The sequence below is a fragment of the Thermobia domestica genome, chromosome 13 (assembly GCF_964235325.1).
Source record: "Thermobia domestica chromosome 13, izTheDome1.hap1.1, whole genome shotgun sequence".
Taxonomy (NCBI): Eukaryota; Metazoa; Arthropoda; class Insecta; order Zygentoma; family Lepismatidae; genus Thermobia; species Thermobia domestica.
The window spans coordinates 215,311,091-215,324,223 of record NC_137466.1 but is presented as its reverse complement, the minus strand read 5'-3'; the positions used below and the strand labels follow the sequence as shown (position 1 = coordinate 215,324,223).

The 13,133-nt window shown below is 34.1% G+C and overlaps 1 protein-coding gene across 14 annotated transcripts in view; it reads right to left on the bottom strand.

Annotated features, from left to right (window-relative positions):
- The window catches only part of LOC145669012 (period circadian protein-like), a 147,636-nt gene that overhangs the window by 51,512 nt on the left and 82,991 nt on the right, over positions 1-13,133 (bottom strand). For 9 of the 14 annotated variants that reach the window (XR_014128128.1, XR_014128126.1, XR_014128127.1 and 6 more), the window contains exons 9-15: positions 12,022-12,176; positions 10,552-10,731; positions 7,961-8,119; positions 5,882-6,003; positions 3,981-4,124; positions 2,599-2,769; positions 1,720-1,849 (exon numbers count right to left, since the gene is read on the bottom strand). Coding sequence is in view for 11 of the 14 variants with exons in the window: in XM_081737342.1 (XP_081593468.1) it covers positions 1,720-1,849; positions 2,599-2,769; positions 3,981-4,124; positions 5,882-6,003; positions 7,961-8,119; positions 10,552-10,731; positions 12,022-12,176 (1,061 nt within the window). In the remaining 3 variants the exon portion in view is untranslated. The remainder of the gene's footprint in view (positions 1-1,719; positions 1,850-2,598; positions 2,770-3,980; positions 4,125-5,881; positions 6,004-7,960; positions 8,120-10,551; positions 10,732-12,021; positions 12,177-13,133) is intronic. The other 5 variants (XM_081737346.1, XM_081737351.1, XM_081737350.1 and 2 more) reach the window with 3 other exon arrangements.

Below are 13,133 nucleotides of genomic sequence, written 5' to 3'. Positions count from 1 at the left end.
CAACATCCATTAAAAAGGTGCAACAAAGTGCGTTCATTTCAGTTCGTTTTATGCCCGGAAATAGATATTTTAAACTTTGGTTGTTATAACAACCACATTTTTAGAAAAAGTGCTGCACCTTAAAATCAGCTCTCTAATTATTACTTAGCTTTGCTCCGTGTGTTATTGTGTTTTAGTATGAAGATCCTTCAATAAACATTTGAAGAATAGCTAATAGCTAATTCTTTACGTTATGAAAATTTACTTACACGGAAGCAAAAGCAGAACAATTGTTAACAATATTAATATTCAATATATATTTGCTTCTTAATTGCTCTAAGATATTGCATAGTGAATGTTCGTCGTTTGACTGATTTTCAAATGACCATGACTTTTTTTCTTTCTTAATCTTGAGAGGTCAGTATGCTAATATAGCATGATGATGATCCATTTATGCTTGAAGGAGAAATATACTAAACCCGGAAAAGATGGATGAAATAATGTAACGTTTCATTGAATATTCGATATCTGTACAACTTTAATAAAAAAATTAAAACAATATATTGAAAAACTGTTATTATGATACTTATTACTATTTATTCATTATGTTGAATATCAATGTTGTCTTACGTATGTAAACATTAATTATACAAGGTGTTTCGAAACAACCCTGACAACGTTTTAGGAGATGATTCCTCATGCCAAGATAGGGCAAAAAGTATAGGCCAATCTGGACGCACAAATGCTTTCTTTCGGAGTTATAGGTTGACGAAAACATGAAAAATGAACTTTAAATGTCCATAGTTCCAAAACTATGGTACTACCGTAGTCTAGTCAAGACTTCACTTAGGAACTTGAATGTGTCCTATCCAAATATCGAAGTTTCACAATTCTGCGGTACTTTCGGAACAATTTTTATATAGAGATAGTTGGTAAGTACTTCAAATCATATGTCCGTAGCCGAACTCCCTCTATAAAAATTGTTGCGTGAGTACTTTAGGATTCTGAAACATGTATTTTTGGATAGCCCACATATTAGTTCGTAAGTGAAGTTTTGACCCGACTACGGTAACTTTTGGAGCTATGGACCTTTAAAGTTCTTTTTTTTTTTTTTCGTTTTCGATAGCCTATAACTCCGAAAGGAAGCATTTGTGCACCTAGGTTGGTCTATACTTTTTATCTTACCTTAGTGTCAGGAATTACCTCCCAAACGTTGTCGGTGTTGTCTTGAAACAGCCTGTATATTTTACCGTATTGCTTGTAGTATTTAACGATAATTAAATACTCTACCTACAATTATTCAAAAGATTATTTTTTCTTCGTTTCCCAATCACATTGGCTTGTCATGCCTGTGGTTGCGGGAATTTCCATTCGCAACATAGTCTTTTATTTAAACAAGTGTGGTAGATTTGAATTTTGGTAAGCCTATACATTGCTGCCAATAATTTCCTATCTTTATTAATTTATTTTTATATCGTTAATGGATAAAGTTTTAAGTGAAATATTATACACTTAGCGTCTGTCTTTTTGCGAAGGGCATTCTTAGTACAAGCTGTATAAATCTGGTATAAGAAAGAAGAAGTTGTAAGTGACAGATTGTGACGAAGTGTAAGAAAATCAAACCAAAATCCAAGTAAAACTGAAAGCTGTCGCTCGCCTTCACACTACGCTTACATTTTATCATTAGTCTTAAAGTACCCTGTGTGATTAGAGTATGAATTAAAAATCATTTTCACTTACCAACAACTTGTCTGGCGCAGATTTATGTCGTAAATCTTTGGCTTTACTATCTCGATCAACCGTAGATGAGCATTTGCTTCTCTGCTCACGATGTTTTTGAACCATAATTTTCTCCATGTCCTCATTATGCCTGCAAGTAAACAAAGTATACTATTAAAAGTGCTCTTAAAATTGATTCTAAAATTTAGCATCAACACTGATTTTTCCATTACACGCAAAATTTTCTAGTCCTAACTTATCATTATGTACGCAAGAGTAAAATAGAATTATTAAAGAACTATTATGAAAATGTCAGTAATTTTCTTTTATTCGTTTGTTTGTTTTATACATCACATGCTATATATAATCAAGGAAAGCTACATAAAACTTGTTATCCTGTGTTAGACTCAAGCATGAGCAATCTGAAGCAGGTACACAAAGATCAAAGGAAATATAAGATGTTCCTTAGTATTCCCACTGTTCCTCCGGGCTTATCACATCACACAAACATTTAAGAACTATTAATAGATTTTTAAGTTGCAAGTTATTAAATTATGATCCAAACAGTTGCACGCAATCGAAATTTTATTGATAGCATGTGGTCCTCACTTTTGACTATCTCCCTTTAAAGAGGGATGGGATTGGCTTCTGCCTTGGCATATTATAATTGTTATACTTTTGTAGTTTAGTTCGTAAAACTTTTTCTCTTTCTTCTATTACAGAGTAAACATGACCGCTACACACTGTCAACACTTCTTTACATCTTTCTCTTGCCTCCCTGGCTTTACCTGTTTCTCTGTGTCGCTGCTTAAAGCATAAAGACATGCTCTGACGTCATCTAGTTAGAAGTGACTATTTCATTAATTAATTTTTTTTTTACAACATTGAAGTACAACATACCTGTAGAGAAGTTCTTCAGTGAGCAAAGGTGGTTTGTAAGAAGACTGTGACATTCCCGTGTCAGTTCCCGTGTTGTCTCCATCTCCACTCCCCCCACTTCCTGCATTTCCATTGCTACCACTGCTGCCCCCGCTACCGCTGCCAGAACCATTCACAGGAGAACGACATTTTCTAAAACAAACACAAATATTTACATGACACTTTTAAAACCTGACGACAAAAGAATTACAAAACTATTTTAATTAGGTTACAAAACCGAAATTTATTGACGGAGAAACAGGACAAAAATTAACATTGAAACCTATCCTATGTCAATTTAATTAAATTAGAATTACTTTTAGATACAGATACCACTAAAACAATCAAATTTCCGTATCGTATTGTGAAGACTTTGCATCCACAAAGATTGGCAGTCCCGCAAACCGTACAATTTAAATTTGTTGTATTTGTCACTACTAATTACAAGTGAAGTAGTTAGAAGCAATCAATACACTCGGTGTATTATGTTCAAAGACAATACGATACCATATGTATATACAATCGAATTCACATTTATAAATAACAAGATTAATAAAATATTAAATAACGTTTCATGTAATTCTTGCGAGATGGTAATAATAAACAGCTAATCAGTGGCGGCACGTGAGGGAAGTCATCGGTAAAATTTACTAATTTATTGCTACTAGCTAAGGGAAGAAACCTTACTCCTCCTTCTTCTATACGAGTAGAACATTGGATATTTTTTTTCTCGCTCAGCTCGTAATGTCACTTCCTTTAAGAGTCGCCACTGCAACTAATATAGATCTATTCCCCGCCTTGCTTGAAACAGAAATAGCATTCACACATTAGTTTCATACAGTTAATTGCTAATCGTATGTCTTTTGGCTTCTGGTGTGGTTTTAGGAAGAAGAATATAATATACTATTCCTGTCCCTAAATATATTATAATGGAACAAGGATTGAGCATCACAGAAAAGGGGCTCCTTCATATAATACTCCAAACCATCTTTCCCAACTCACCATGCTGCGGTTTTCTACTACTATATTACTAAAGTTAATTGGTAGTTGAAAGCTTTTGAATGAAAATACTTAGAACTAAAGTGCAAGCAAAATTTCTATGGCAGAATTCTTGAATTCAACTGCTTCTAAGATAAAATTGACGTTTCTGCTGACGTCATTTCTACGCAATAGTATTGTTCAAGACTGTTTTATAAGCTTTCTTTAGTCATGTAGAACAATATAAAGAATTACTCAATAAAATACGTGTACACTGTAATAAATTTCTGTGTACACAGTACATGGTTTAATCAAGATTTTTGTTAGGTCCAGAACATAATATCTTAAGAAATTTAATACCTTGAGTATCAAAAATTCACAATTACCTGTTTCTGGAACTGGAGCTGGAATCAACGACTGGTGAGGTTTTCCCTTCTTCATCCGTGCTGAGAATTGGTGACCGATTCGCTTCGGTCTTACTTTCACCAGATTCATCTGACAAAGTTGTTTTAGGCTTGCTTTCAAAAAACCTACAACGAAAAAAATTAAATATATAGTTCAGAATCCTGTAGGTGAACTTTGAATTCTGAAGGAGATGGATAGTGAATATAAGTGAAGAAATAAGCTGGAAAACGAAACTGGGAGGCAACGGAATAATTCACGAACAATGTATTGTTTATCACAAAAACACGTCGCAGTTAATTTACAGAATATTGAGCAACAATGGGTTACTTCTTGAAAAGACTTGTTAATGTATTTCTAGACGCCAGAATGAACTTACACAGCATTAATCAATAATGAGAAATTTTATATACGCCACACAATTTTCACGATATTTATAATTAAATAATAACACTTTTAAAATTCAATCCGTGTTTTATTAGATTGGTGTGAATGAACTGTACGTTTTGACGTCTGGTAGGAAACTCACCATGCCAACACAAGTCAGGGATTTACTAAGGTCACGCGTCTAACGTTACAAACTCTGTACACGTTCAGCAAACAATACTGAGATATCCAGATAGTCAGAAGACTGTGTATTACTGAACACGGTCGTATGAATGCGCATCATGAACAACACATAATTGTGAGTGATTATTTAATTCGAATTCAAACTAGAACATTCTGAACAGCTAGCAAAATAAATAAATAAATTTTATAAAAAACATGATCAAGAATAATGTCTTGAAAACGTTAGTTATTTTATATTTAGACGTCACAATTAACTTATATCGCACTAATCAAGAAAAAGATATTTCCTGAAAACACTGAGTATTTTACTTCTATCCTGCTTATTTGTATATTGAGTGAGTGCATGCATCGTAACCAATGTCGCTCATGCAAGTTACAAGTATAATACGTACAGTTATTACCGACAATTTTAACCTATCACAGTCGACTAAAAACATCCTGTTATTTCTTTATGAGATATATACGAAGAACAACAACTACAGACTCCACCAGAAAAATGTATACACTGTTTCAGAAAGAAACTAGATATTATATTTCTTAATTACATTTAATTATTGTTCAAACATGTGTTACAAACCTTCAAGTAACCATATATTTACATTAGATGTTCAAAATGTTGGTCGTTGGCGGCCAAACACCTAACAGAACGACGAGCGGTCGTTGCAGCTACAGCCACATACCTCTGTAATCTTCTGGAGAATGTTCTCGAGCGTGCGCGGCTTACTTCGATAAACTTCATCTTTCACAGTTCTCCACAAGAAGAAGTCCATGGGGAGGGAATCTGATGAAACACTTCACAACATACTTAACTGCTCGAATGTCAAGCATGCTCTTGTCAATTTCTTATCTCACTAACCGTGCTGACAGTACCGACATCTGTTGAACGAAATACCGTACTACGACATAATTTTAACTGAAAACAATTGAGAATGCCGACATCTGTTGGGCGAAAAACCATACTACAACATACTTAAACTTCAGAAGAACTGTCAATGCCAGTATCCTGATACATTACGACAAAGAATGTATACATTTTTCTGGCGGACTCTGTATATTGTATTTCTACATACAAGAAATTTCGTGAAAGACACAACACTTAAGCGAAATCAGTAAAAATACTTTGTGGAGAAAGGAAAAGAGTTTATACTATTGTTATAATCCAAAGAAAAAACTCACATGTTTACTAATAACACTTCTACAATCGTGAACGCTACATAGTTAAATTTACCTTTTCCTTTAAAAAAAAAAAAAAAAAGAAAGAAAGAAAGAAAGAAAGAAAGAAAATTAACAGAAAAAATAAAACAAACTGACAAACCTTTGAATATTTTCATTATAATTTAATTGATTATAACTTGGAGGAGTTTCGGATGAAGATTTACTTCCTTCATAATAGTCATGATGCGGAGATATTTCTCCTAACATCACAGAATCTCTGTCCTGCAAAAGAGAAAAACAAAACAATAATAAGTGAGCGAATAACTTGGGTAAACAGTCATATCTTTAGCACTCTGTATATGATTTTTTTAAAGTTCAAATTCCCTATATTGTGTTTTCATCAATATTTGTAGTGTAAAGTTTTTATTCTGTATTAACTATGTTAATTTCGCACTACAATAATTATACAGGGTGTTTCGAAACAACACCGAAAACGTTTGGGAGGTGATTTCTGACACCAAGACAAAAAGTATAGACCAACCTGGGTTCACAAATGCTTCCTTTCGGAGTTATAGGCTGCAAAAGGTTTATAGCTCCAACACTATGGGACCTACCGTAGTCGGGTCAAGACTAATATGTGCACTATCCAAAAGTCCATGTTTCAGATACCTAAGGTACTCACGCGTTAATTTTTATAGAGGGAGTTCGGCTACGGACATATGATTTGAAGTACTCATCAACTACTTCTATAAAAATTGTTGCGAAAGTACTGCAGGATTCTGAAACATGGATATTTGGATAGGGTACATACTAGTTCCTCTGTGAAGTCTTGACCCGACTACAGTAGGTCCCACATATTTGGAGCTATGGACTTTTAAAGTTCATTTTTTCATGTTTTCCGCAGCCTATAATTCGGAAAGCAAGCATTTGTGGAACCAGATTGGTCTATACCTTTTGTCTTATCTTGGTGTCAGGAATCATCTCCCAAATGTTGTCGGTGTTGTTTTGAAACACCCTGTATAAAGGGCAGGAAAACTAACTAACTGTCATACTTGGAGAATTAAAGCCATACGAAAGACATGGGTTAAATTTTGTTTAAAATATTGTTTGATTTTTTTTAAAAAATGACAGTGTCACAAGACGATAGGGAAAAGAAATATTTATAATATCCTAAATTAGGAAAGGAAAGAAGAAAATCTTTTTGAGCGATGACACTACCACACAGCGGTTACCGGTACTTGATTTATCTGGATTCGAGTAACGAAAAAACAGAATCCAAAAGTTCTCATAATTTTCATTGTTAATAACCCAAGAATTTACTTATGTGAAATATTTAATCCAGTACAATATGTGGTAAGAACTTAATGTGAAAGATAAGAGTTTAATTTTTTCATAAATTTGAAAGAGCACTTGTTCGAAGATCTTCTCGAAAATCAACTATTAGTATATGAAGTCTTAAGAATATAAATATTTAAAATATTTAGAGGAATTGGACAGAAATTTTTTATTGTATCTGTAATTTGTATGCAAAACTTTAATAATTAAATAATCAAACCACTTAGCGTAACAGCCCATTTTGTGGGCCTAAGCCTGCTCCAGCGCCATCCGCTAGCGATCGGCTGAACTACGTCCAGTCTAGCGGCGAGCATGTGTTTCGAGCGCCGCGACGCCCTGTTCCTAACAGGCGCATCAGGAGCTTTCTAGACCTAGTGGCTCCCCAGTTTGCCTCACGACGATGGATGGACGCCGAAAATTGGGAAGCACCAGCCGGGAATCGAACCCAGGACCACGCGGATATAAGTCCAACGGTCTTACTACTACATTACGGTGTCCCCATTAATAATTAAATAACCTTACTTTAATTATCAATAAAATAATAATTTCATTAAAGTAAATAACGCAGCGTTTCTGATTTATTTTAATATTTCTCTTTCAATATAGAAAGATATATTGCAATATTACGTAATGAAGTGGTTAGAAAATGACAATATGAGCAACCCTTAAAGAAACCAAGAGCAAGAACAAATCTTTTTTTGCATCTGAGAGGAGGGCAGAAAACACTACGGATCTCGGTCTTTTTTTTAAAAAAAAAAAAAAAAAAATCAAGTATGGCCGCATAAGAAGAGAAATCAACTGAAATAGGATGGGAAATATTACCACTGAACATTCACTGATACATTTAGACACACATACCTACACATAAACATGAATAATAATGAAAAGGACGAAAATATTTCACCTCTAAACTACTCACAGAGAAGCTCCTCTCATCTTCAGGTAAATCTACTTTGAGCTCTGGTTTTGTGATTTCATCCATTAAACTTTCCATAAATGTCGCTAGGTCCTTACATCGTTTAGACACTTGTTGTTTAGCAGTTTCTGAAGTTCGTGTCACAGCCTATAATTCAACATTTCTAAATTATTGCATGTTATAATTACACATATAAACACTATAAATGTAACAATGAGCATGTTCTTTTAACGAAAAGGGCTTTACGGTGACGATCTTTTCCTTCTTTTATACTAGCATTGATTTTGCATGTTTCTATTACAGTATCTGTACATCTCATAAATTACTTCTTCTTCCACTTGGTTAATTTGGCATCTGACTTGCCGATTGGCAATGCATCACGTGTTTCAAAGCAGAACTGGTACGCTGCGCGACTTGCCAGTATCTGAATTTTATGCAAGTAGATGTTTTTTATAAATGTAGTTTTTAAAATGACAGATAGATATTGTTCGTATTGGGTGTTTATCACATAGCACTTAACCAGAAGTCTGCAAAATATGCCCCCGAAAACAAACCATTCTTAAAAATCGCGGAGAAGTTGAGATTCCGTTCTTTTATATAACGTTCCTATTCTTCTAATTTTCTAACCCCTCACAGTCTGGTGAAATTTAAACGAAAGTTTAGTCTAGATTATTTTAAGAGGCCTAATCACTGCGAAATTAAAATACCGCCTAAAATGTGGAACAAGAGTGCGCTAGACAATATTATTTTACATGAGATACCGTTATCACGACTCACTTATCTGCTTTCGATTTCCAGCCATTTAGAAAATCGGTATTTATTTTCGCGTTTCTAAATGGCTGCAAACGGAAAGCTATTAGGGATATTACGTTACGTGTCATAGTATTTTTCAGAAATTATTTACAAAATTGAAAACAAAATCTTCATAATTACGAAAATCTAAATTTGCCTAAATGAAACAATTTAATATCTGACGAACAACGCGTGATTAGCAAATAAACACGACACAGAGACAAAAAGGAAAATAATTATTCCTACCTCTACAGCTTTCGAACCGTAATCCATGCATCACCCCCCACCCTCCCTTTGTTGAGATATATCTTTATTCATTATCAAACCAAGTGTAAAAGAGTTTAAAAATTACAAAAGTTAAAGCGCCTTAAGGAATTCGACAAGAGTACATAAAAACGGAAATAATATGCATTGACAAATGTGATAGTATGACATTATTGGCAATGCCATAAGAAACCAGAATTTTAACTTCTTAAATAGACCTCGTATGAAAATTTTCTAAGAATCCTCTTTTTGCAATCGTACATACAAATGTGTTGTGTGAGTTAGTGGTTGCGATAAAAATTGCCTTGAGCTTTTTATATGGTAAAAAAGAAAGAAAGCCTCGCTGTGCATTCCGATTAATAGACTCACCACTAATTTTAGCTATTGCATCAGTCGTTTGCGTTGCTAGTTAAAACTGGAATTTTTCCCTTTCGAGTAAAAGCACAAAGAGGTTCGCAAAAGAAGCAAGTTAGTCTGACTTTGATACGAAGGGAGTAAACCCATACACATAGAATGGCGCCCAAACAGGGACGTACAGGAATTGGACTTAGGACTCTTACAAGAATAGTACCCGAGCGAATAGGGACAATAATGGGTCGAATCCGTACAGTTATATATTTGGCTTCCTAACGAACAGGGACGTACAGGAACCGAACCTAAGACAGTTATAATGGAACCTTAATATTTAGTCTTCCGTCTTGTCTTTGCTCTAGAAAATTTATTATTTACAGTCTGTCATCCTGTCTTTGTACTAGTAAAACTGATCATCTAGTGCAAGATCAAGATTACATAATAATTATCGAATGTATTGTATTTCTGGTTTTATATGTCCCTGTCCAATTTCCTAATGCATTTTAACTTTGTGATTCTTAAACATTTTTACATTGGTCTGATGATAACTACAGATGTATATATACTCGAAATACTTGACAGGAAGTACATGGTTTCTGGTTGGAAAGAACTAGATATAAAAGAGGTATTTTTATTCCTATTTCCTGTAATTGGCTTTCCTACACTCAAATTACAAATACAGGACAGAAAGTCATCACGTTGAATTCTAAATAAGTATTATGACGTACAATAAGGCATTAAAATGTTGTCGCAATACAAAAATATTTTTCGATGTCACTTTCGGTTTGCTAAACACAATTCCATGATTCATGTATTGTCTATAAGACATGAGGAAAATCTTTCCATTCTAATTAAGAAATCAAAAAATAATTCAGTGCAGCGGACAACTTTTAATAACATGATTGTACATTTAAGGCTAAAAGTAAGATTTGAAAAACATCCACTACTCATTACGTTTCGATACCGGAAAACAAGGGTGACTATCACAGAAATTCTTTGAAACTGTTTATCGAACAAAATAAACGCATTTTTTTTTTTTTTTTTTTTTTTCTAATTGAGATAACCTTACTAAGGACGTAAATTGTGCAATGAGTAGGGTCTTCTTAAAGTGACTGCTGCAACCGTGAGTGATTGTCTTTGTAATCTAACTAAGCTTCCCCCGCCCAACTAACCTTTCGTTTTCCTGTTGATCGTCTAGACTTCCAAGCACTTTTGACACATGGAAGACATACCTCGTTCAACAACATTTGGATTTCCTCTTGAATGAGTTTACTTTCTTTCAAAACTTCTTCGGAGATCTGCTGGGGACAGTCTTCTTGGGGTGGAGCAAATACATCAGGATTCGCAGGACCCTTTAACAAAAAGTAAAATGTTATTCAACGTACTTTACTAGCAAAATATCATGGACTAATATGTTTTAAAGAGCTAACTTGGCTTCATTATAATGCTAAATTCAGAGTTGATTGACTATTCTAATAGGGAGGTAAAATAAATTCAGTTAAGAAATGAATCTCGGTTGAAGCCAGTAAAATAAAAAAAAAACGTACTCACCTGTCAACACTCTCCTCTACAGTAACATAATTTCTCATTTCCTACTATGATACCAGGTGACGCATATCTCCGTAGATTGGCAAAATATATTTTCCAGTGTGGTACTAGGCGACAAATATCTCAGTTGCTTGGTAATATATATTTGCCATTGTGATACCACACGACAAACACTTCTGTTTGATAACTCACATATCTTATTTTGATAGAAGGTGACGCATACCTCTGCTAAAGAATTTTTTTTTTTTTTTTTTTTTCGTTGTAAGTGCACCCAAAACTTCAATTCTTCCTTCAGTTCTTAGTCCGACAAATAGTGGATGCTATTTTCTCTCTTTCTCTCTCTCTCTCTCTCCCAAAGACAAAGAAATCGCATGCAGATGATCAAGGTACTTCCCTGTTGAATCACAACTTGCAATGGAATTTCAGGCGTGCACCTTGCATAGTGTTAGCTGTGTGGCACTTAGCGATATCATGAAGGATTTCACATCACTTGACCTCCTGAAACCATAATGTTGACAAACTGATTCCAAGCTCATTCCAAGAATCTCTTAAATATATGTCCATGATAATGGAAGATTAGCATCACTTTACGGGTTTCATTCGTGATTCCCTATATCGACTGGAAGTTATAATTAAAGTTCAGAATTTATGGACAAGTACCATAAATGCTCAATTGTGCCTATTTTCAATTCCCTGTAAGAGAAATGCCAATTTCGTTTTGAAGCATTACAATGCCTTTTAGCTTTACCATTGTCAAGCCGAAATGAGAAAGGAGGCGGCTTAAACTTTAATATACTGTACACCAATAATTCAGCAATACTATAGCCCAAACTGAGGCGAGAAAAGGCATCTAAGGAAGGCAACTTCGTCTCAAAAGGACACTACAAGCTGATAACCTCTACGTCTATCCAAACCTAGCTTACAATTTCTCAATTCTTCGATTGAAAATATTAGTTATAACGAAACTACTTATTTCGGAATCATACGTGATCAAAGAAGACACGATTGTGACATTTTATTAAAAATTCAATAACACTGCACTCAAAAATAGTTAAATTGAGAAAAAAAGAAAAACTCAATAATTGTGTTCTTACTTTTAGTATTCTATGTTGTCCAATGATGAACTCCAACTTCTTCGACCATGGATTGATAAAGTTGGACCACTCTGTTTCCAATAGTACGAAGCTACCATTTTGTGCTCTGAATCGATATGGCTTACTACGAAATGGCTGACCTTGCTCTTTCATAACTAGAAATAAAAACATTTTTTTAAAAAAATAATAATTATTAATTTTATTATTAGTAGATAATTGTTAATGATTATAATAAATTATAATCATAAATCGAACTCTTAATTGTTTCTAGACTTGTAGTTTCCAGAACTGTAATTACAAAGGAACAAAAATATTTTAATTTTGCATCCATTAATTCTAACATAAACGTTCTCTTACAACTGAATACGTACTATTCTTAAACATGATTGGATTTTAAATCATACACAACTTCTGAAATAATTACTCACAGATATAATTATGTAACTTCTAAAAACAAATTATTTAGTGCATCATAGTATAATTTAGACAGTAAGTAATTATTTCTTATAAATTTCGAAATACTTGTTAAAAATATTAAGGAAAAATGTTTTTAAAAAACTTCCATTGATTACGTTTAAAGCAAAACCAGATTCAATTTCGGAGAAAGAGCACACGTTCCTTCTCGTCGAACTTTGACTTTTTTTAATCACACAATAATTTATCGCCAAAAAAAAAAAAAAACAGATAAATAGTCAATACTGACCTTAATCTATACAAATTTTCCTACTGGTCATGTGAGAAAGATTCGATTTCTTGACGAACTTTTGGTTGCCCCGCGTAGCGTAGTCACTAACGCTCTAGCCTTTGGTGCGAGCGGTCCCAGGTTCGATTCCCGGTGGAGGCACTCGGTCGAAAAAGTGTATAAAGCTTTTTCAGGCCAGTCATTCTGAGGTTTTTTTTTTTTTTTTTTTTTTTTTGAGTTTTCCTCATTCACCGCAGGGGTGATACAAAAATCCCAGCTCGCTTCCTTTCTTCCCTCCCTTTCCCTGGATAGTCCGCCGAGACACGTCATCCCTCAAACGTGATGGACTAACATGGTCATAGATGCCGAAAGCCCAGAAATCTAAATCCTAAATTCTAAAATCCTTTGACGAACTTTTGCTTTTATTCTA